Source organism: Haematobia irritans, chromosome 2 (assembly GCF_050003625.1).
Source record: "Haematobia irritans isolate KBUSLIRL chromosome 2, ASM5000362v1, whole genome shotgun sequence".
In the NCBI taxonomy this organism is placed as follows: domain Eukaryota; kingdom Metazoa; phylum Arthropoda; class Insecta; order Diptera; family Muscidae; genus Haematobia; species Haematobia irritans.
Genome location: NC_134398.1, coordinates 2,780,210 through 2,804,328, shown reverse-complemented (window position 1 = coordinate 2,804,328; position 24,119 = coordinate 2,780,210). Strand labels below are relative to the sequence as shown.

The 24,119-nt window shown below is 32.5% G+C and overlaps 1 protein-coding gene across 3 annotated transcripts in view; it reads left to right on the top strand.

Annotated features, from left to right (window-relative positions):
* The window catches only part of ZnT35C (solute carrier family 30 member 3), a 182,609-nt gene that overhangs the window by 66,935 nt on the left and 91,555 nt on the right, over positions 1-24,119 (top strand). For all 3 annotated transcript variants that reach the window (XM_075293067.1, XM_075293069.1, XM_075293068.1), the window contains 2 exons: positions 15,641-15,751; positions 20,335-20,455. In XM_075293067.1, coding sequence (XP_075149182.1) covers positions 15,641-15,751; positions 20,335-20,455 — 232 coding nt within the window. The remainder of the gene's footprint in view (positions 1-15,640; positions 15,752-20,334; positions 20,456-24,119) is intronic.

Sequence of the window (24,119 nt, the reverse complement as noted above, 5' to 3'; positions counted from 1 at the left end):
CCATGGCCATCAGCGACAACAATATCAGAAGCAGCGGCGGTAGTACGAACAACCAACCACAAGCAACACCAGCTCTATTACCACTGCCATTGTATGGTGTATATATGCATTTATGCACCTGTGTGTGTGTGTGTTGTGCCATTGTGATTTTTTGGTATCTTTTGTGTGTGTTTGTATGTACGGTCATTTGCATGTTGTTGCAGCAGCTATAAATTTTAAAAAACAAAACATCAACAACAACTACGACAACGATGGAAATGGCAATGGGAACGGTAACAACTACAGTGAAAAGAAAATTAAAAAACTATATCAATGTTAAGTGGCTTTGGGACGAATCATGGATACCCTTCGTTATGCGCTACTGTCTATGTGGTTTAATAAGCAAAAATCATCTCGTAACCAAAGCTGGATAGAAAATTGTAGCCATGTACCATTACTGACGAATAGTGACCGCTATATATCATTAAAACCAATTTAGTTCTATTTTAAATTTTTATTTAATATATTTATTTAAATTGTTTTAAAATTATCTTAAATTTTCTAAGAATAACAAAAATTGTCCTTCCTGGTGGGTTCCCCTTATTCTCTTGATTTGGACAGTTAAAGTTTTTTTTTTATACCCACCACCATAGAATGGGGACGGGGGTATAATAAGTTTGTCATTCCGTTTGTAACACATCGAAATTTAGATTTCCGATTATTCTAAGACGATATAACCATGCCCGTCTGTCTGCCAGCCTGACTGTCTGTATGTTGTAATCAAGCTACAGTCTTCAATAATGAAGCAATCTTGCTGAAATTTTGCACAAACTCGTCTTTTGTCAGCAGGCAAGCTATATCGGTCCTGGTTTTGATATAGTCCCCATATAAACCGACCTCCCGATTTAGGGTCTTTGGCTACTAGAATCGGTAGTTTTTATCCAATTTGCCTGAAATTGGAAATTTAGAGGTATTTTAGGGCCATATAGAGGTGTGCCCCATATAGACCGATCTCCCGATTTAACTCCTAGAAACCGTAGTTTTTATCCGATTTGTCTGAAATTTTAAATATACTGGTATTTTAGACTCACAAAAAACGTGTACGGATTTAGTTTTTATCGATCAATTTAGTAAGACCTACATATAGACCCATTTCACTTCTTGAGGGTATAGAAGGCGCACTGATCATGAAAATTGCTTGAAACTGAATGTAAAATTTCCAGATTTTACTACTCTTACTCATTTTTTTAATAATGAAAATCTACAGATTGTAGATTTAAAATCAAGGCGTTATTTCATCATTTTCTTCCACACTTACAAGAGATGTTAATGATTTTTCTAAAACTCAAACAAAAATGGTTCTTATAAATCCAGAAACTGATATAGTCTTTCTGGGTTAAACCTTTAAATTTATTTTCGGGAAGTGTACTGGAAGTGTAAAGGAAACTATAATATTTGACTCATGGTGGTGGGTATTTAATAGAGGTCTGCATCGAATAACTTTTCACTACATGTATGCAATTCGCTGTCGAATATAGTACATACACCGTCTTTCTCTCAGAGCGCAAGTAGTGAAGTGAAGAGAACACTTGCTAGTCAAATACAACCAAGTACACAGAAAAAAATTTCACGAACATTTTTCCAATTAAAATCTTAATTGAGTTTTAAAAAATATTCAATTAAAAATTTAATTGAATCAACAAATTTTATAATTGAAATAAAAATCAATCACACAAATTAATAGTATCAATTAATTTTTTAATTGGATCAATTAATTTTTTAATTGACTGTCAATTAATTTTTTAATTGATACTATCATTTCTGTGATTGAAGACATTTCAATTAAAAAATTAATTGGATCAATTAATTTCGTGATTGATTCAGAAAAAAAATTTTTTGTGTGTACTTATCCGAAACAATATGTGTTCCGAAAAAAAGGAACAATAAAAATGTAAGTACTTGAGAAAAAGTACAACATGGATTCTCTTCACTTCACGTGGTACCACAAGTATTTCCAGTTATGTGCGTAGCAAAACTTTCCATTATTATTAATCATATGTATGTATATTACATATTTCATATATTTATGTATGTCACACACTTACATTAACGTTTGCCGTTCTTTATAACAAACCAAAACATATATTATGGAGAGTAACTGTTTTTTTTTTGTATTTCTGAAACTGCACGTGGTACATGGAGTACTCTATGAAGCTTTGTTCTCGCAACATACTCGACGTGATCACTCTGAGTACACTTCAATAAGAGAGAAAGAGGAATATGTGTTTGTTGGTAGTGAACATAGACCTTTTAATACATAGATGAGCCATGGGTGTCAAACTATGTTTGACAGTTCCGAAGATTAAGAACAAACGAGAAAAACAAGAGCACGCTTACAATCTCTTTCGTTTTCCTTTTTGTAGTTTGCCAATTTTACACAAAATTAGACCGTTTATGATGCACCAGAGGATTTGTAAATAAATTAATATATTAAAAGTTCATATTTGAACAAAAAATTGTGACCAAAATCGCGAAAATACGAAATTTAATTTTGAGCAGCATTGCTCTTTACGAACAACACAAAAGCAAATGCACGAAAATTAATATTTGGGACTGACTCTTTACGAAAAAATCAAAACGAAATGTCAGAAAATTAATTTTTGGAACTGACACATTTTTTTTAAAGAGAATAGTGGATCATCTATGTATTATAAGGTCTATGGTAGTGAAGACATCAGAGTAGCAACAAGAAGTTACTCGTGGCTTTTGGTGTTCATCAAAATGTGCACCAATAGTTTTGCGACTCTCTCAAATAGATGTACTCATGTAGCAAGTACACGTGTACTCTGCAGTTACAAATGGAATTGTGCAGACCTCTAGTATTTAAGATTCGGCCCGGCCGAACTTACTTCTGTGTATACTTGTTTCTACTACACGCAAAGAAAAAAAACGTTTGGAAAACGTGTACCGAAAACGTTTTTCTTTTGTTAGAGTTTTTTGAATTGCTTCGAAAATTTTAAACTTTTATCACCAAAAAAATTCGTTTGTTACAAAATTTTTATTTTTTCAATAAAAAAAGTTATTTTTGAAATAACAACACAGTCCATTTCGTTTATATCAAACACTGTTCTTTTCTGACTTTAGGTCTTTAATAAGACACATTTTATAGTTCAAAATTTAATATAGTACAATGTAATGTTGAACATTTTTTCGGAATCTTCCGAATATATCTGGAATATATGTAAAAAAAAAAACAAAAGCAAAAAAAAAACTTTGGCCGAAGCAGGGATCGAACCCACGACCCTTGGCATGAGAGTCGGACGTAGCTACCACTGCTCCACGGTGCCAAACTAAATGTTTTTTTCTGTTAAATAAACTTTGTTTATTCGGTTCGTGGGCGCCGCAAGCTATGCTATATAAATATAAATTATATGGATATTTATCTATTGATGACCATAACAGGTACATAGCTCAGTGGTTAGTGTGTTGGCTTACAATGTGCATGGTCCGCGGTTCGATTCTCCGTCCAGGCGAAAGGTAAAAAAATTTTAAAAATTTATAAAATTGTATAATTTCTTCTGCATTGTTGGTATTACAGGAAAAGGTGTTAAGAACTAAAAATCCTCGTGGATGTGAGAAAGATGTGAGGGACAATGCAATTAGCAAGAAAATAATGTTTTTTTTTTTTGAGCTAGTCTTTATGAAATTGTTTTTACATCCTGGAAAAGAATAAACGTTTATCACAAAAAGGATATACTTTTCTTCCAAATACACTTCCTTACAGAGAAAAGCAAATGAGAAACGAACTTTGTTTGTCTAAAATTTCGTTTGGGAGGAAAGAATTATTTTTTTGCGTGTAAGCTTATTATAATACCGTATCGTTGGTCCGATTCAACACTGAATCGAGCGAAAAAAAAAAAATAAAACAATAATTTTCCTTATCCGACCCCTCTCATATCATATAACAACATGGATGAAAAGTTTGATCTTGAAAATATGTCTGAAGACTCGGTACACGCAAAGAAAAAAACGTTTGGAAAACGTGTACCGAAAACGTTTTTCTTTTGTTAGAGTTTTTTGAATTGCTTCGAAAAATTTAAACTTTTATCTTTTCAATGGCTCTATTAACCATGTTCCTTAATCTATATCTGTCCATAAAGCTCGAAAAATAATTGTATAATTAGATACAAAAAAATTCGTTTGTTACAACATTTTTATTTTTTCAATAAAAAAAGTTATTTTTGAAACAACAACGCAGTCCATTTCGTTTATATCAAACACTGTTCTTTTCTGACTTTTAGTTTTTAATAAGACACATTTTACAGTTCAAAATTTAATATACTACAATGTAATAATGAACATTTTTTCGGAATCTTCCGAACATATCTGGAATATATGTAAAAAAAAAACCAAAAAACAAAAAAAAACTTTGGTCGAAGCAGGGATCGAACCCACGACCCTTGGCATGCAAGTCGGACGTAGCAACCACTGCTCCACGGTGCCAAACTAAATGTTTGTTTCTGTTAAATAAACTTTGTTTATTCGGTTCGTGGGCGCCACAAGCTATGCTATATAAATATAACTTATATGGATATTTATCTATTGATGACCATAACAGGTACATAGCTCAGTGGTTAGTGTGTTGGCTTACAAAGTGCATGGTCCGCGGTTCGATTCTCCGTCCAGGCGAAAGGTAAAAAAAAAATTTAAAAATTTATAAAATCGTATAATTTCTTCTACATTGTTGGTATTACAGGAAAAGGTGTTAAGAACTAAAAAACCTCGTGAATGTGAGAAAGATGTGAGGGAAAATACAATTAGCAAGAAAACAATGTTTTTTTTTGAGTTCGTCTTTATGAAATCCTGGAAAAGAATAAACGTTTATCACAAAAAGTATATACTTTTCTTCCAAATACACTTCCTTACAGCGAAAAGCAAATGAGAAACGAACTTTGTTTGTCTAAAATTTCGTTTGGGAGGAAAGAATTATTTTTTTGCGTGTACTATCTCTTGATTCAGTTTGGCACTGGTTGTTCGTCTACCTATTTACTGTATAGGTTAAATAGGCTGTCCGTTCTATTTGAAATTTAGACGAGGGATACATTCTCATTTAATTTCAAAATTGCCGAGGATCAGTATATCATACATTCAGTTTCGCTTAATTTAACGTCGCTTTTTCTTGAAACCTTCAATAGTTACAAAAGACTTAATATTCCCGCAACTTTGAAGATCTCCAAATAAAAACGCATTAAAACAAAACCTATATCGAGTCAAATAAAATGAAAACCCGACCTATAAACGTTAACAACTGGTGTGGTGTTATTCTACCTCCTGGGTGGTGGTGGTGGAAATGAGATTCCTTGGTGGCATTATGGATATGTGTGTGTGTGTGCGTATACGGTGTAAAAAAATTAATGTTGCAACAATTGGCAACAACTGTTGTTCTGTACAATTTATGCTGGTAAGTCAGCAGAGAAAAAATATTGCATATTTAACTGTTTGTCAGCCCGATGGTATCTATACCACCATCATTGTACAATTGCATCCTCATATTCATTTCGATGATTTAAATCCCGAGAAGCACCATTGGCTATTGAGACAGATACCGACAATTAAACTTTCGAATATATGAGCACAGCTGCATAAACCACTGGCAAAGGCACACACTAAAAGCCACAAACATTCACACCCATATCACATTGTGCGTTTCGTGAGCCATCGAGTTCTTCATAGTCCATTAATAACATTTAATTGGTTTTCAACGAGTTACTACTACACCATTCACTCACTCGCTCCCTCATTCATTGCAATAACAACATTGATTTTTCTCTGAGTCTAGGGAGAGATGAACAAGATTTTTTGTCAGTCTCTTAGTAAATGTTTTTGTTATAGAGCAAGGTATGCTCTCGTTATGCCTTCGGTACACCTATTGTTTGTTTATTGCATATTTTTGTAGCAATTGATGGAGGAAGAGAAAAAGAGAGAGAGAGGGAGACATTAGAACATTAGATGATGTGTGGGCTTTTTAATGTAAGCATAATTACATATAATGCTAATTTATTGCAATAAGAAAATTTATGAATTAATAAAAATATTGGAATATTGGAAAAATCGTTTGGTACTATGAGCTTATGCAATAAATTAAACGCCTTTTTGATGGCAGACAAAAACAGTGTGAAGGGCTATTTCAATGTTACTGTGGCATATATAATAATAATACCATAGGGTGTAAGAAAATTTAAATTCAATTTCATTCAATTTAATTTTATTGTTCCAAAGCAAACAATTAAGGAAAGTCTAAAGTCGGGCGGCACCACTTTGTAAATCCACATTTTCGATACTATATCAAATCCGTCAAATTTGTTGGCTGCTATATATAAAGGTTTTTGTCCCAAATACATACATTTAAATCTGACTCCATCTGAACAAAATTTATAATCTATCGACTTAAAATTTAAGTCGGCTAATGCCCCTGGGATGGTACACTATGTTAGTAAAAAATATGGGAAACATTTTAATCTGAACCATTTTTGAGGCAACTTCGCAAAAGTGTATTTATGATTTATCGGTCGATAGATATGTATTAGAAATAAAGGAAAATTTGAGTCACTCTTACAAGTTTTCGACTTAGCAGTGGCGATTTTATAAGGAACATGTGGGTATTTTGGTCATTTTTGCCCAAATCGGAAAAGCATATATATGGAAGCTATATAGAAATCTCAACCGATTTCAATCAAATTTGGCACACCTGACTATAGTACTTCCCAGCATAAAAAGCGTCGCCAAAAAAGTAATGAACATGTTCTTTTTAGATCCGGAAGTGGTGCAAAATTGACGCAGAAGCGATGAATTTAACATGGGCTTGTCATAGGAGGGAAGTCCTCCATTTCAACAGCCGGTGCACTGAATTTGCATCACTACTTTAGGTGTGATCCGAATTCAATGTTTTGGATGTAAATTAAAAAATTCTGTATATAATATAATTGTTAATACATTCTAACGCTTGTCGGAAACGTTTGACTTCAAATATTTTGAAAAATTCACAATATTTTCAGATTGGATTTAACATTTTTTTCGACAAAATTTAAATGATTTGTACCATTTTATGAATTCTTACTCTGTTTTTAACCTATTTGAAACAAAAAAAGTTATAACCAAGTTATAAAAAATTGAATTAAAAGAACTTCCTGGGTAGTTTAAATAAAGAACATCATTGGGAGTGCATCTTCTGGAAGTGCTTTTAAAGTTGTGCTTTTGGAAGAACTTCCAAATTTTTTTTGCTGGGTTATTGTTCTCCTGGTGCAAAATTTCAAGCAAATTAGGGTAAAACTCTGGCTTCTGGGGCCATGTAAGTCCATATCGGGCGAAAGATATATATGGGAGCTATATGTAAATCTGAACCGATTTCAATCAAATTTTGCACACTTGACTAACATATACGACCAAGTGTTATGTTTGTGCAAAATTTCAAGCAAATCAGTGTAAAACTCTGACTTCTGGGTCCATATAAGTGCATATCGGGTGAAAGATATATATGGAAGCTATATCTAAATCTGAACCGATTTCTTCCAAAATCAATAGGGTTCTATTCTGACCCAAAACAGGAACTTGTGCCAAATTTGAAGCCGATTGGACTTAAACTGCGACCTAGACTTTGATCACAAAAATGTCTTCACAGACAGACGGACTAGATCGACTCAGGGACCCACCCTGAGCATTATTGCCAAAGACGCTATGTGTCTATCTCGTCTCCTTCTGGGTGTTGCAAACATATGCGCTAACTTATAATACCCTGTTCCTCAGTGTGGCGCAGGGTATAAAAATGTTGGAGATGACATAACATTTTAGAATTAGTTTAGAGATATTCGAATTGTCTGCCTTTGGCACGAATTACGGCAGACAACATCACACGCTGCACGAAAGTGGCTCCGCGGTATTTGGACCCATTCCCATCGAAGCGTCGTCTTGATTTAATCGAAACTATGGTATTTTATAGTGCCAACCTTACTCATCAAAATGTCCCATGTCCAAGTCGAACGGATATAGATTTTGGTGACCATTGTGCGGTAGTAATGAACCGAGAAACCTAATTGTATGCCATTATTTGTTGACGCGTGTCGAGTCCTTTTTGAATGTTCATGGTGTGCGGCCGCAATGTTTATCCATCCAGGGCTTCATATATTTATTTTTACCAGACGGTCGATGAATACGAGCGGGGACTGACGTTTGAGTTCTGGTGGCCAGTCGAAGGTATACATTTTCAGCTGACGTCGTTTGGTTTTTTTTCCACAACTTTTTAGCTTCTAACATTTTGTTACTTCTCATGTCTAATTGGGCTATGAAATCCTGTCCCATTCACGGCATTCGTCTGATCTGAGCTGACCCCATATGAATACTATTTAATTCCAAACATAAAACAGTTACTCGTTGTGCATAAATATCACTCGAATGATATATGTGCTGCCATGGGGGACTGTTTTACCCGCCTCAAAAATATGTATTTTTCAGATGGATGTAGAATCACTGGATTATTTTTTCATTTATGTTTCCTCTATGTTGAGCTTTTATGTATAGTGATATTATTCCCCTTGCGAAAAGTTCAGTATCAAGTTTTTATCGAGGGATATGCTCTATTTCTCCTAAAGATGTCAAATACATCGTAGTCCATTTGGCTTCGAGAGGGAAAACCAAATAGCCCGATTATTATAGGGAAATTCTATATCCTGTTTGCTCGTATCAAATGAAGTTCATATCTATGTACCTTGGTTGAGGGTATAATTATTGTCATTTTAATATACACATTGACTAGCAAAGTCTGGTAAATATTTATGACAGATTTCTTTTTGACACAAAATATAACCGTGCACATTGGTTTCAAACCATGTTGGATAATGTTCGAAAAATATCGCTTAGGGAATTTCATAATTGGCAGTCATGTTGTCGTATGTCGGTACCATTACACCGTAAAAATATTTAAATGTAATAACACGCGAATAATACATCAAACACATTAAGGCTATGGCATTAATTAAATGTTTAACGTTATATTTTGACACATAAAAGGTTTGCATGTTATCGATGCATACATTAATATAAGTAACACAAGTACTCACAAACACACAGACACAAACACCCGTCCAGTTGTATGACTTTATTTTCGCTTATTGATGGCTGAGAATGCGTGTGTATAAGAAGAGCATGTTGGAGAGTGACTGTGGTCCAACATATTCGCGAACAAGTATTCGTACAAACGACCCCACAGAAACTATGAGAGAAATTTGCATATGACATTGCCCAACACACTTTCACCCACACACCATTAAAGGTGCCCATACCAAGTACAAGAAGAAAAAAAACGCACTCTCTGTGCTTTCTATATGAAATTATTAACATATTTTAATTTGAAATATTAAAAAACAAGGCAATGTATATACAATGGCCCACATCTGTATTTTATAATGGCGCAGATGATTCACACTTGCAGCCATGATTTTTTGCATGCACGTAGATACGCAGGCTTTCATCCAACTTCAAATTTGTATATGAAAATTAAGAGAAACCCCAAAAGCGTTGGAATTGTTTCAATGGTTATTGCTGTCACGGATGGTTATTCTATGGATATTCCTGCATTGGTTGTTGTTAGTGCTCCTTCTACCCCATACAAAGACTCCATGTCTTATGCTACCTTTTGCGTTATCGTGTCGACCCCTGTATGTCACCCCCAAAGAACCTCAGTTATAGTTCAAGTCAACTCGGCACTAACATCAGCATAAGCATCACCATCAGAAAATCAATTAAATTCTACACTTTAAGCTGCCGCAGGAGGATTTTCATGAATGAATTTTATGCGCCAATGAATATAAAACAAATAAAACTGGTGACACACAAGTCAAACGGGGGAAGGAAAGGGAGAAAAAACCAACACCAAAAGCCTTAAAACAAATTTTCGCTGAAAAAAAAAAAAAACATCTGGAAACGTAAGGAATAATGAATGGGGGATTGCGAATTCCCCATTTCTTCACTTGCACAACACATGCAAACGCTGACAATAGAGGACTGCTACTACTACTATTCGTCCACATCTGCATAAAACCCAAAGAAAGTCAGACTCGCATAAAATACATGACGAGAAAAATATTTTTTATCCTCTAACGATATAGAGATGCCACATTAATTAAGGTTTAGGTCAACTCTACGCAAATGGAAGAATTTTAAATAAGAAATGACCCGAAATATCTTTGTGTGGAACTCTCTTTTGTAATCCTGAAGTAAGTGGATTATCCCTGATCATTCGTCCGTCTAAATATTTGTTTGGTTTGCTTGATAATTCTTGAAAGGAATATGATTCACACTTTTATTTTTATTTAATTTGGAATGATGATCGGTTCAACAGTCGCCGAACTACAGAGTTTTGAGGTCGAAAGTCACATCCTTGCTCATCGTTTCGATTATTCTCCATCAGATTGAAAACTATCATGTAGCACATTTGATGTTTTTTGCTCGTAAACTAAATAGTTTCATTCATTGATAGGAGGTGCCACCGTGTTGCAATGGTTAGGATGCCCGCCTTGCATACACAGGGTCATGGATTCAAACCCAGTTTCGACCAAACACAAAAAAGTTTTTCAGTTGTGGATTATCCCACCTCAGTAATGCTGGTGACATTTCTGAGTGTTTTTGCATGCACGTAGATACTTTTGAGTTTAATGGAAAGATTCTTACAACTCTTGGTTGACTGGTATGTGGTGTAAGCATCTCATATAGTTTTTGATTCATTCATTTATTTATTTTCGCCCTGAAATATGAAAGTATAATGGGCCAGTTATGTCGATTCAAATCATATGGAGCTCTCCATCTCGTTCACATATTAAAAATGTGCATATCCCCTGCCATCTCAACATAAAAAATAGAGAAGAAATATATTCCTTTGAAATAAATTGATATTGATAATTAAGACAGATAAAACGTGGTCATTATATTCATTTTTTTTTTGGTTCAACGACTCCCCCCATTACCCACCCTGCACATATCAAATAATTTTCACTAAACGAAAAATGTCCAATATGGCAACTTCTTTTGTGCTCCATTTGTTTATTTGAGCTCTATTTGTATGGAAATGTGTGAGCCTGAGAGCCTGTGTGTTTGTATGGGAGAGTGTTGTTTGAATATCCTAAGAATTTAATTTGGATTCAAAAGTTTACGTTTTTTCGCATACTCTTTATGCAAATACAGCAGAATTTCCTTTTTGTGCTGCCACTATCATTGCTCCTTCTGCTGCTTTTCCCCATGTCTTTTGTTCATTTAACAATTTTCACAAACATTTGTTGCAGCTGCAGCTGCGAATGCATAAGCCCAGCATGATTTTCTCTTATCCCAGTTCTCTGTTATGTGAAAACAAGAAACTGCCGAGTTATGGAGATAACAAAAAGGGGGCCATAAGGCAATGACAAGGAATGAAGCAAAAAAAAAAAAAAAACACAAGAATTGGGCGAAAAAAAGAAGAGGTGAAAAACAAGACAACAATAAAATATGGCGGCGACATATTGCAATAAAAGCATTTAATAGACTCTGGATATGCAAAAGTGATAATAAAATATATTGAGTATAGTGTCGGTGTGTGTGTATGTGTGCAACTACGAAACGACAAATATGCTCTCGCAGAGAGATGCAAAGCAAAATGGTGAAGCTATAAAGAGGTAATAGAGGGCCTTTCGAATTGAATTTCACGAAATAACCTAAATCCAAATAGAAAACAAAATTGACAATCTAAATCAAGTTATCACATAAAATAAATACTCTAAACCCAAACCCAGCAAAAAAAGAGCTTCCAAAAAAGTAGTTTGGATCCCCAATCTGTGATCCGGAAGTAGTGCAAACTTGGATTATCTCCAATGAATTTTACATGGTCTTGTCATAGGACGGAAGTACTTCCATTTTGGATCCTTTGCTTTGCTTTAGAAGTTGTGCCCTGGAAGTTAATTTGAATGAAGAAATTTAAAAAGCGAAAAAACATTTTTTTTCAACCAATTTCACTTTTTTTATCCATATGTTTTATTACACTATTATTTTCCTATTATCTAATTTTTACAATTTGAAAAACTTTTTCGCTCCGACCAGGGATTGAACCTGGGTTTGCTGGCACCATAACAGAACGCCTTAGCACACTCAGCCACAAACGCCATTGAACATAAAGCGTCGAAAGGTCAATTCAAATGTTTGTGATATGATCGTAATACGACACCAAGGAATAACATTATAATTGCTTCTAGAGATGTTCTTTATTAGTATGAACGAAAAAATAAGAAACGCAGATTCAAATCTCACCAGCGGCAATTTTTGTATCAAATATTTTTCTAAGAAAATATTTTTTTATGCTATGCATCGTTTTTATTTTTTATTATTTTCGTATAAATATATTTTTTCCATTAAAAATCAACAAAAAAATTAAAAATTCTCGTAATTTGCAAAACTTTCTCAAAAGAACTTCCATGGAAGCGAAAAAGTCAAACGGTACAGGTTCAAATCCCAGCGGTGATAAATTTTTTTTATTTTTTTTATTTTTTTTTATTAGTTTTCTATTATTTTGTAAAATTTAATTGTCCAAAATTTGCACTTAAAATAGCCTGATTGCGTTCTTTCTAATACTTGTCCACAAGGACTGCATCGGAAGTAGAAAAAACCAAGATGCGCTTTAGAAGAAATGTTTGTGTACTTGTCCAAAAGGACTGCATCGGAAGTGGGAAAAAATCATCGTGAAAATGTTCTTTTTTGATCCGGAAGTAGTGCAAATTTGGCGCAGAAGCGATGAATTTAACTTGGGCTTGTCATAGGACGGATGTCCAACATTTCAACAGTCGTTTCACTTAATTTGCATCACTTCTTAAGGTGTGATCCGAATTCAATGTTTTTTGGAAGTAAATTAAAATATTTTGTGATATTTTGCAAAATACAGAATTTTTATAATTTTGTATGAATTTTAAAGCATTCTAACGTTTGTCTGAAACGTTTTACTTAAAATATTTAAAAAAATTTGCAATTTTTCTAGAATTGATTTAGCATTTTTTTCGTCAAAAATTCTTACTCTGTCTTTAACCTGTTTGAAACAAAAAAAGATAAAATTATCCATTAAAAATAAGAAACAAGCGAGTTATAAAAAAATTTTTGAATAAAGAACATCTTTTGGAAGTGCTTTTTAAGTTGTGCCTTTGGAAGAACTTCCAAAATTTTTCATTGGATGTCACTTGGAACTTGAAAAAATCAAAAATATTTTATTTTTTGAAATGTACCCACTTGAATTTACCCAGGAAATAGTTTTCATTAAATCAGCATAAAATTCTGGACTAGAAATTACTTTACAGTATAAGCAGATAAGTCCAAAAATATTGAAAATATTGAAAATTTACAGGCCCATTTTCTTTTCGGGGAATTATATGTTGATATAGTATTGAAAATCCCCGGGTAGGATGCAGTGTATATTGTTTTGTTTTTGTTATCGCCTTGTGGGCTTAAAACTTAAAGGCCTTCTCCTTGTCTTCTACACGATGACATCGGTATTATATCAAACAGATGGATCCCTAACTTTTTCTCCAGTTCTCATGTGTGCCAAACGAATTGTTATAAAATCGATGCTATCGCAAAGAGGCGGAGGTGTCAACAGAAAATTAATGGCAGAAAATCGCATTTGAAATGTAATTTTCAAAAGAATTTCTTTTGTTTTTGTTTCAAAGTTTACGAATAGTTTTTCCCCTACTCCTCAGTAGTGATAATAAATCAAATAAAAATTAGAGATAGATATTCGATTCGAGAAAAAAGTTAAATCTTCGTTGTGTTTTTTGATTATTTCGTATTAAGATTTAAAAAGTAAAAACGAAAACCCATGGGTTTTAAGCCATGAAAGGGGGTTTATATTTATTTTCATTCTTTAGTAAAAATTTATAAATTATCTGATTATACATAAATACATAAGTCTTAGATAAGTCACCCAATCTCTTCTCTCACTCGTTAGTAGCTCATTTACAGGTACTTTGCCAATAAATAACCGAATTCTTATAGGAAAAATTTGCCAAACGAAATATTTGCAAATCTTTCACTATCAAAATAAAATTTAAGCCTTAAGCTGAGTACTATGTTCAGTTTTCAAGCTGAAAACCAGCTTATTTTCGTGGTTACTTTTTTTAATCAATTAATTTCGAAATATTAAATGGTTCGCAATCAATACATTGGATCTTTTCCATCCATAATTTTAAGAGACTTGATAAAAATGTTATCGTCTTCATATATATTTTTGCACTTTTAATTTACTGTTTTGGTGAAAAACTCGAACATAGTACTCACCTTTATATCAATCTTTGTTCATGTTTTTATACCCTTCACCACTACTGTGGTACAGGGTATAATAAGTTTGTGCATTTGTATGTAACGCCAAGAAGGAAACGTCTGAGACCCATCGTTTAGTATACCGATCGTCTTAGAATTAAATTCTGAGTCGATTTAGCGATGTCCGTCTGTCTGTCTGTCTGTCCGTCTGTCTGTCTGTTGATGTATTTTTGTGTGCAAAGTACAGCTCGCAGTTTTAGTCCGATTGTCCTAAAATTTGGTATAGGGTCCTGCTTCGGCTCAAAGACGATCCCTATTGATTTTGGAAAAAATCGGTTCAGATTTAGATATAGCTGCCATATATATTTTTCACCGATCTGATCATAATTGGCGTGTATATCAACCGATCTTCCTCAAATTCCGTACATCCGAATATTTTATGAGTCTCGAAAAACTTGCAAAATATCAGCCAAATCGGTTCAGATTTAGATATAGCTCCCATATATAGCTTTCGCCCGATTTACACTCAAATGACCACAGGGGCCAATTTTTTGCTCCGATTTAGTTGAAATTTTGCACAGTGAGTATAATTAGCATTGTAGCTATGCGTGCCAAATTTGGTTGAAATCGGTTCAGATTTAGATATATCTCCCATATATAGCTTTCGCCCGATTTACACTCATATGACCGTAGAGGCCAATTTTTACCTCCGATTTAATTGAAATTTTACACAGGGAGTAGAATTAGCATTGTAGCTATGCGTGCCAAATTTGGTTGAAATCGGTTCAGATTTAGATATAGCTCCCATATATATGTTTTTCTGATTTCGACAAAAATGGTCAAAATACCAACATTTTCCTTGTAAAATCGCCACTGCTTATCGAAAAGTTGTAAAAATGACTCTAATTTTCCTAAACTTCTAATGCATATATATCGAGCGATAAATCATAAATAAACTTTTGCGAAGTTTTCTTAAAATTGCTCCAGATTTAAATGTTTCCCATATTTTTTTACTAACATTGTGTTCCACCCTAGTGCATTAGCCGACTTAAATTTTGAGTCTATAGATTTTGTAGAAGTCTATCAAATTCTGTCCAGATCGAGTGATATTTAATTAATTATACCCTTCACCACTACTGTGGTACAGGGTATAATAAGTTTTTAAATGTATGTATTTGGGACAAACCTTTATATATAGCCCCAACACATTCTACAAAGTGGTGCAGGGTATAATATAGTCGGTCCCGCCCGACTTTAGACTTTCCTTACTTGTTTTATTTTAATATTATTTGCTAAAGAAATTTGGTTCAGCTTTAACTTTTTTTATTTTTCTCTTCATTTTTAGTGCGTGACCATTGCCATCGTCAGCGCAGTGAAGGTGTGGACGTTAAAGCACGACGTAAACTTATTATTGCCAGTGTCCTGTGCTTATTTTTCATGATATGCGAAATTGTGGGTAAGTACCAAAAAGGCCAACGACGATTGTTCGTCATTGAATGCTATAGGCCTCAAAACGAAAGAGGGACATGGTACAAAAGACAGATTTGTGTTTTATTTTTTGTTTTTCAATGCCAAGACTCTAGAAGAATACTAAATAGGCTGGCATATCGGCTCTATGGCGGGCGGACATCGCCATACAAAATAATAATTTATTACCATTTAAATAAGTAGAAAATTAACCAAAATTTTTTGTTATCCTTGGGTATTTTTCAAGGCCTTTTGAAAGGTGAAGGAAATTCAGCCGGATGTTTTAAACAGGCCAACATTGTTTCCTTCATTTAGACATCGTAAAATAATATCAACAATACACGTAATCGTTGTTGTTTTTTTTTTTTTGAAGAAATGGAAACAAGAAAAAACACAAGTGGGATGTATACATCGAGAACATTAATAACTCTTAAATGTCTTGATTCTTTGTTTTGGTTTTGATTCGTCCAATTTCTTTCAAATTATTTGATTCACAAGGCATAAAAGGAAGCAACTAAATTTAGAAACAAAAAATAAAACTGGATCATTAAAATATAGATACATTTTTATATAAAAATAAGTTTTTTAAATAATTTTCTACAATAATCAAATGTAAACAAAATTTTAAAATATAAAATGTTACCAAATTTTCTAGAAAAATAAATTTTTAACAAAATTTTCCAGAGAAATACACTTTTCTCAAAATAAAAAAAAAAAAATTAATAAATGTTGACAAATTTTTAAAAATAAAATTTGAACAAAATTTACTATAGAAATAAAATTTTGACAAACTTGTCTATAGACATAATATACAATTTTGACAAAATTTTTTATAGACATAAAATTTTGACCAAAATTTCTATAGACTTAAAGTTTTGACAAATATTTCTGGGGAAATACAATTTTATCACAATTTTCTAGAAAAATATAATTTTGACAAAATTTTCTACAGAAAAAAAACGCTCACAAAATTTTCTAGAGAATTAAAATGTTTTCAAAATAAAAACAAAAAAAAAATAAAATAAAATTGTTACAAAATTGTTTATAAAACTAAAATTTTGACAAAATTTTCGATATACATAAAGTTATAACCAATTTCTTTTATAGACATAAAATTTTGACAACATTTTCTATAGATAAAACATTTCGACAAAAATTTGTCAAAATAAAAAAATAAAATTTTAACAAAATTGTCTATAAAAATAAAATATTGATAACATTTTCTAAAGGCATAAAGAAATGACAAATTTTTTTACAGGCATACAATTTTTGAAAAAGTTTTCTATAGACATAAAATTTCTAGAGAAATAAAATTTTCACAAAATTTTCTATAGAAATAAAATTTTATCAAAAGAAGAAAAAAAAATATTGACAAAAAATAAAATATTGACAGAAATAAAATTTTGACAAAATTTTCTATACACTAATAGAAAAAATTACGTTCCATAGTCGTGAAGAGACGGTGACAAAATGAAACGGAAACGTTCACAAAAAATCAAAATGGAATGTTCACAATTTCGTCCACGGGCGTTCACGATTTCATGAACGGCATTCATTTTTTTTTTGGTGATGAAAAGTCTTAAAATAATCGTTAGATGTTATTATGGCAACTCCCTCGGTGGTACACCGACAAAAAGTTTTATAGGAACTACCACGCACGAAAATTGAACTAAATTTTACTTCACATTTTGAGATTTCCACAAAGCGTTGTTAAAACCAGGAAATTTTAATGTCCTATTTAACTCCAGTTCACGAAATTACATCATCTCATAGGAGAAAAAATTAACTAAAAGTAAAGAAGAAAATCATTGGTGCCAAATTATGATCATTTTAACCATACAGTAGTTCATTCTTACTATTTTTGGGAATCGTACGAAAATTTTCATTTGTTTTAGTTCATATTGAACTTATGTGTACGGTCATTGAACTTTATACCCACGTTTAGTTCATAAAATTTTTGAGACATACTTAAAAAAGTAAGATTTCATTAAGCTGTGCACAATTTCGATAAAAATAATAAAATTTAACTGCAAGCAAATATATTTTTTTCAATAAAAATACGGATTTTTTTCTGTGTACAATGTGCTAAGGTGACTGTTAACGCGTATGGTGCAGAAACCACAGGTTCGAGTCACGCTAGCGGAAATCTTTTTTGAATTTTGTTTATAAAGTCGTAACAATAACGTTTTCAGATCATGAACGCTGGTTGTTGTTTTGACAACGCATGGTGTCATTTTATCGTTGTCAGATTGACACCGCCTGTTCTGAGTTTGACACCACATGTGTGTTGATTCACTTTCATGAACGAATCGTTTTGAAATGAGCACGCCGTGCATGATTTTTTCTATGAGTGCAGAAATAAAATTTTGACAAAATTGTCTATAGCAATAAAATGTTGAAAAATTTATCTATAGACATAAAATTTAAAAAAAAAGTAAAAAATTTGGACATAATTGTGTATAAAGTTAAGATTTTGAGAAAAAAAATCTATAATTTTATTCTTTATTTCTATTATAGACATACAATTTTGACAACATTTTCTATAGATATAACGTTTTGACAAACTTTTCTATACGCATAAAAATATGACAAACTTTTTTATTGGCATACAATTTTTGAAAAAGTTTAAGTTAGGTTAAAAAAAATTAAAAACATAAAATTTCTAGAGAAATAAAATTTTCTATAGAAATAAAATGTTATACAAAAAAAAATATATATAAAATAAAATAAAATATAGACAAAAAAAAAAATTTATAAAATTTTCCAACAAATTTTTCTATAGGCATAAAATTTCTAGAGAAATAAAATTTTCTATAGAAATAAAATGTTATACAAAAAAAAATATATAAAATAAAATAAAATAAAATATAGACAAAAAAAAAATTTTTATAAAATTTTCCAACAAATTTTTCTATAGGCATAAAATTTCTAGAGAAATAAAATTTTCACAAAATTTTCAATATAAATAAAATTTTCTATAGCAATAAAATGTTGACAAATTTTTCTATAGACATAAAATTTAAAAAAAGTAAAAAATTTGGACAAAATTGTTTATAAAGTTAAAATTTTGACAAAACAAAATTCTATAATACTATTCTATATTTCTATTATAGACATAAATATAATATTTTGACAAAATTTTCTATACGCATAAAGATATGACAATTTTTTTTATAGGCATAAAATTTTTGAAAATGTTTAAGTTAAGTTAAAAAATTTAAAGACATAAAATTTCTAGAGAAATAAAATTTTATACAAAAAAATAATAAAATATAGACAAAAAAATGAATAAAATGTTCTAAAAAATTTTTCTATAGACATAAAGTTTCTAGAGAAATGAAATGTTCACAAAATTTTCTATAGAAATAAAATTTTATTAAAAAAAAAAATAAAATAAAATATTGGCGAAAAATAAAATATTGACAGAAATAAAATTTTGACAAAATTTTCTACAGATGTAAAATTTTGACAAAATTTTCTATGGCAATAAAATGTTGATAAAATTTTCTATAGACATACAATTAAAAAAATGTAAAAAAATTGTCCATAAAGTTAAGATTTTGACAAAAAAATTCTTTAGACATTTATAAAAAATTAGAATAGTTTTTCAGAGTTTCTCATCCCATATCCTTAGTTCTTATTTTATCCACTTTTAGTCAAATGTTGAGAATTTACTCTCAATCCCATCAGCTATCTTCTAATGTCAGTCGAGTTTCCTATTTTGAACCCATCCATAGAGAAAAAGAAAATTGACCACCCCCTGTCATCTCAAATGGCTGGAATTTTTCAAATAAAAACCACAACAACCATCAACACAACCGGGAAATCTGCAAATAAAACAACAACAACGACAACAAATATTGGGTTACCAAATATTTTGGTCTATTTGAAAACTTCTCCTACGGCGAGGAAACATTGAAGTTGTCCATATGAATTCAAATATCAGTACTGACAATGCGACAAATGCATCAATGCCCATACGGGAAACATTTGGTCAACATACACAGCCACACATACACACACACACCCGGAGATCGTAGCTATGGCATACAACGACAACAGTTATAGTCATTGCAATTTCAATTGGATTTTTTGGTCCTTTTGGTAGCACAAATGTTTGTGAAATCCTTTTTGTGATATGTCACGTCAGTCATCTGGTACTTGGAAGTTGTAGTCCAACTCGGTATTATTCCCTTGGATTCTCTTGAAAGCTTCAAAAAAAATCAATCGAACTACCGTTTAAACTTCCTCCCTATCGGTTTTCCTCTACCTTACCCTTCCCCATGCAAATCGAAGAGTATGGCAATGTGAAAAAGGTTATTTGTGTACATTTTATTGGCCTCGTAGACAAACCGAACAACTCCGCCTTTTCAGTGTTGTTACAGAGATTTTTGTTTCAGTTTCGTTTGCCCTCCAGCGTTTGAACTTCGGATAGAGAACATTCACATACCTTCTGCTTCTTGCCCATGTTATGAATGAATGACTATGGAAGCAGTAGTAGTAGTAGGACATTTGTCAAACAAAACAAAAAACATCAGCTCGCTTACCATTTTTGTTACCTTCATTTTTCAGGTGGAATTTTATCGAATAGTTTGGCCATTGCAACAGATGCTGCTCACTTGTTAACCGACTTTGCCAGTTTTATGATATCCTTGTTTGCCATATACATCGCCGGACGACCTTCAACACAACGGTAAGTTCTACTTATTTCTATACCAAAAAAAAACTCTAGTGTAAGGAAAAACTAAACCCAAAGACCATCCACACTGAACATAGTTGGAACAATCTCTATATTTCGGTGAGGTCAAACTGTCAAAGCTGGAATTGAATAGGAAAACTATCAGAGAGATTGTTTCAATTGATTTGGGGACATTCATATGGATTGATTTGGGGCCATTTGATGGATTCATATCAAACTAAAATTGTACTGGCTTATTGACTTGGAGGATAGGATGTCTAAAGAATGTCTTGTAGGGCAGGAATGTTTACTGAACTATGGCTTATGGTATTTTGATGTAAACTGGATTCGAAAAATGGAAATATTTGACATAACATATTTATTACTAATCATGACTTGGTTATGAGTGCCCATGGAATAATTTTCCTTGAAAAAGGGAGGATCATCAAAAGCGTTTATCATAATTTTGACAATATTTGTCTGCTTGAAGGATAAAATCGCAAAAAAGTATCGATTCTCCAAGGCAATAAGAACTAAATAGCGATTTTTCCAAAATGTTGGTTTTTTTATATGGTTTTTTACTAAATATGCCAACCATTGCACCAAATTAGCTCTCATGGGCAATATTGTTCGATCCGAATTGCATACATTTTTCAAACTGATGAAGGTCGGGCTATTTTATGGTATAGCCCCATTTAAACAGATCTCCCATTTTGTTCGAACTGTGGGAGATACAGTGGTGCAATGGTTAACATCCCTGTCTGTCATATAGAAGATAATTTGTTCAATCCCAGTTTCGGTGAATATAAAAAAGTGTTTCTGAGTATTTCCACTCTTATCCAAGCGGGTTCTGCAAAATGTATAAAAAGGAGGTGCCTTATCAATGAGCTGATAATTGAATCGGCGAGTACTTATTGATAAGATGGAGAGAGATAGTCTGAAATAGTAATGTGGAATAGTAGGTTGGAATATTAAAAAAAATATATATATAATTAAATATATTGAAGATAGACAGATTTACCAATGGACCAACAAACTTATAAATCTGGTTTCTACTAAACTACCCAGAAAGAAAATGTTAATTTTAGTCCATAAGTGGACTTGTCATAGGGCGAAAGTCTTCTTTTTAAGCATCCACTGCATTGATTTCGCATTTTTTCTTCAGGTGTGATGCCGATTCAGATTTTCGGATTGCATTAAAAAAATACGGAAAAACATAAAAACTAGCTATGTTATAATAAACCCTACGGGAAATGGATCAAACACAGAACCGGTACAGGACTAGTCCCTGGTGTGTACGGACCAGTCCCAGTTCTGGTCAAAACGTATGGAAGGGATCGGTCACTTTAACATGGGTTTGTCATTGACGGGGTAAATTTACATTTTAGGACGCGTCTTGAACTCATCCCAAAGGACACGTACTGGGACAATTTAACAGGAGCACCCCATAGACAGGTCCGCAGGAACCAGTCTCGGACAAGCTCTTAGAAATCTGTTTCAATTTGGGCATCCCAATCGAACACGAAATGAAAAAAAAAAACTTTTGAAATATGTCGAACAATAGGTTATTCTGATAATTTTATTTCACTAACCCCCATTTTCATGAAGCTCTGTTAGTGCTACGTTAGCTAACGAACTTTTAAACCGTGATATCTGCATATCTGTCATTTTGCGTATATATTCCAAACGCCAGTTAGAAACTTAACTGCTGAAAATTTTTCAGTTAAAGTTAACCGGAGAAAAGATATTTCCATTTTTCTTTCTGTTAACTGGCAGTTAAAGCATAACGGAGCTACATGAAAATGGGCGTAAATGTGAAAATGCTTGATATTAAAATCTTAATGGATCTAAGATTTTAATATCAAGCGAGTACGGAAATAAATAAATTACGACTATTAAAAAATTGCAACTAACTGAAGCACCACAGCTACCAGTTCTGTGATAGGTCCGTTAGTGGTAATTTGCACCAATCTCCCATAGGGAACTTACTTAACTTAACTCTTAATTTTTATGATTTTAACCTCTACGAATAGACGTTTTGAGTAATACTAGCCAATTTTTTATCCCGAATTCCAAGACTGGCAAGAAATGGATCGGTGCAGTTTTCATATATTTTTTATTGCAATTCCAATTATTTTCATTGTTCTTACTGTGATTTATAAATACGTAATAAAATTCAAAAAAAAAAAAAAAAAAAAATGGAAAAAAGTGAAAACTGCTTACACTGAAATAAATATTGTCGTGAGTCCGAAGAATTTTGCTTAGCATAGAATTCGCATTTCTCTGATATAAAGTATTTTTCCTTGTCCAAAAGTCGACAAACTTTTCAATGAAATCGTTTTGTCCTTATAGCTAAGAGATTCGACTTAAATTTTCGTTTTGCTAAAAGTAGATAAAACTCAAATTTAAGAGAGAATTGTGCCTTAAACGTGTCCTTACTTCAATTCTCCGCTTTTTTGGCTCAATACCAGACAAAATCTTTGGAAGCGGGCATGCTTTTTTCAGTGTAAAAAAAAGAATTTCATGTGAAGTGAAAATTAAATCTATTTCTCAAAAAATAGTTTTAGATGTACATTAAAAGTAATGACTTGGGAAGAACTGCCAATTTCTTTTGTTGTGTATGTATGACACTTCTATATGTGGCTGAGACAGCAGTTACTTACACAGAAACAAATATTTTCTTAAGCATAAAGATTTATTATTATTGAAATACGAATGTGAGTTTTGCTTAAAATATAAGACGCATTTCATACAATGTGTTGGCCACAAATCGATAAATTTTTCAATGAAAGTAATTTTTTCTTAGAGTTCCAGGTGATTCGACTTTAAAATGATTAATTCTACATAGATGAAAGTTCTAACGAACTGTGGTCTATTTTTCCTAAAAAGTACGAAACAAATTTTAAATAAAAACAAGTATATACAGCAGTAAGTTCGGCCGGACCGAATCTTAAATACCCACCACCATGAATCAAATATAAAAGTTTACTTTGAAAACTCATCGTCGTAGCGGGTTACTTGATAATATAGAGTTTGATAACAAATCTTCTCCCAAGCAAATCAGTTCAACCAGTACGCTTCCCGAAGAAAAAAATTAAAGATTCTACCAGACCAGCTCAGATTCTGGATTTATGAGAACCAATTTTGTTTGAGTTTTAGAGAAATCATAAACATATCGTGTATATGATGAAATAACGCATTGATTTGAAGTCCTAGATATAAATTCGGGAGTTAGGTCTATATGGGGCCTATACCAAAATATGGACCAATACTCACCACCTCTTAATGTTCCTCAAATACCTCTAGAATTCCACTTTCAGGCGAATTGGTGAAAACTACGAATTCTAGAAGCCCAAGAAGTAAAATCGAGAGATCAGTCTATATAAGGGCTATACCAAAACATGGACCGATACGGACCATTTTCGACACACCTCTTTATGGTCCTAAGATACGTCTATATTTCTAATTTCCGGCAATTTGGATAAAAACTACGGATTCTAGAAGTCCAAGAAATAAAGTCGGGAGATCGGTCTATATGGGGGCTATACCAAAATATGGACCAATAGGTACCATTTGCGGCACACCTATTTGTGATCTTAAAATACCTGTAGATTTTCAATTTCAAGCAAATCGGCTAGAAAATATAGTCTCAGAGGCCCAAGAAGTAACACCGAGAGAT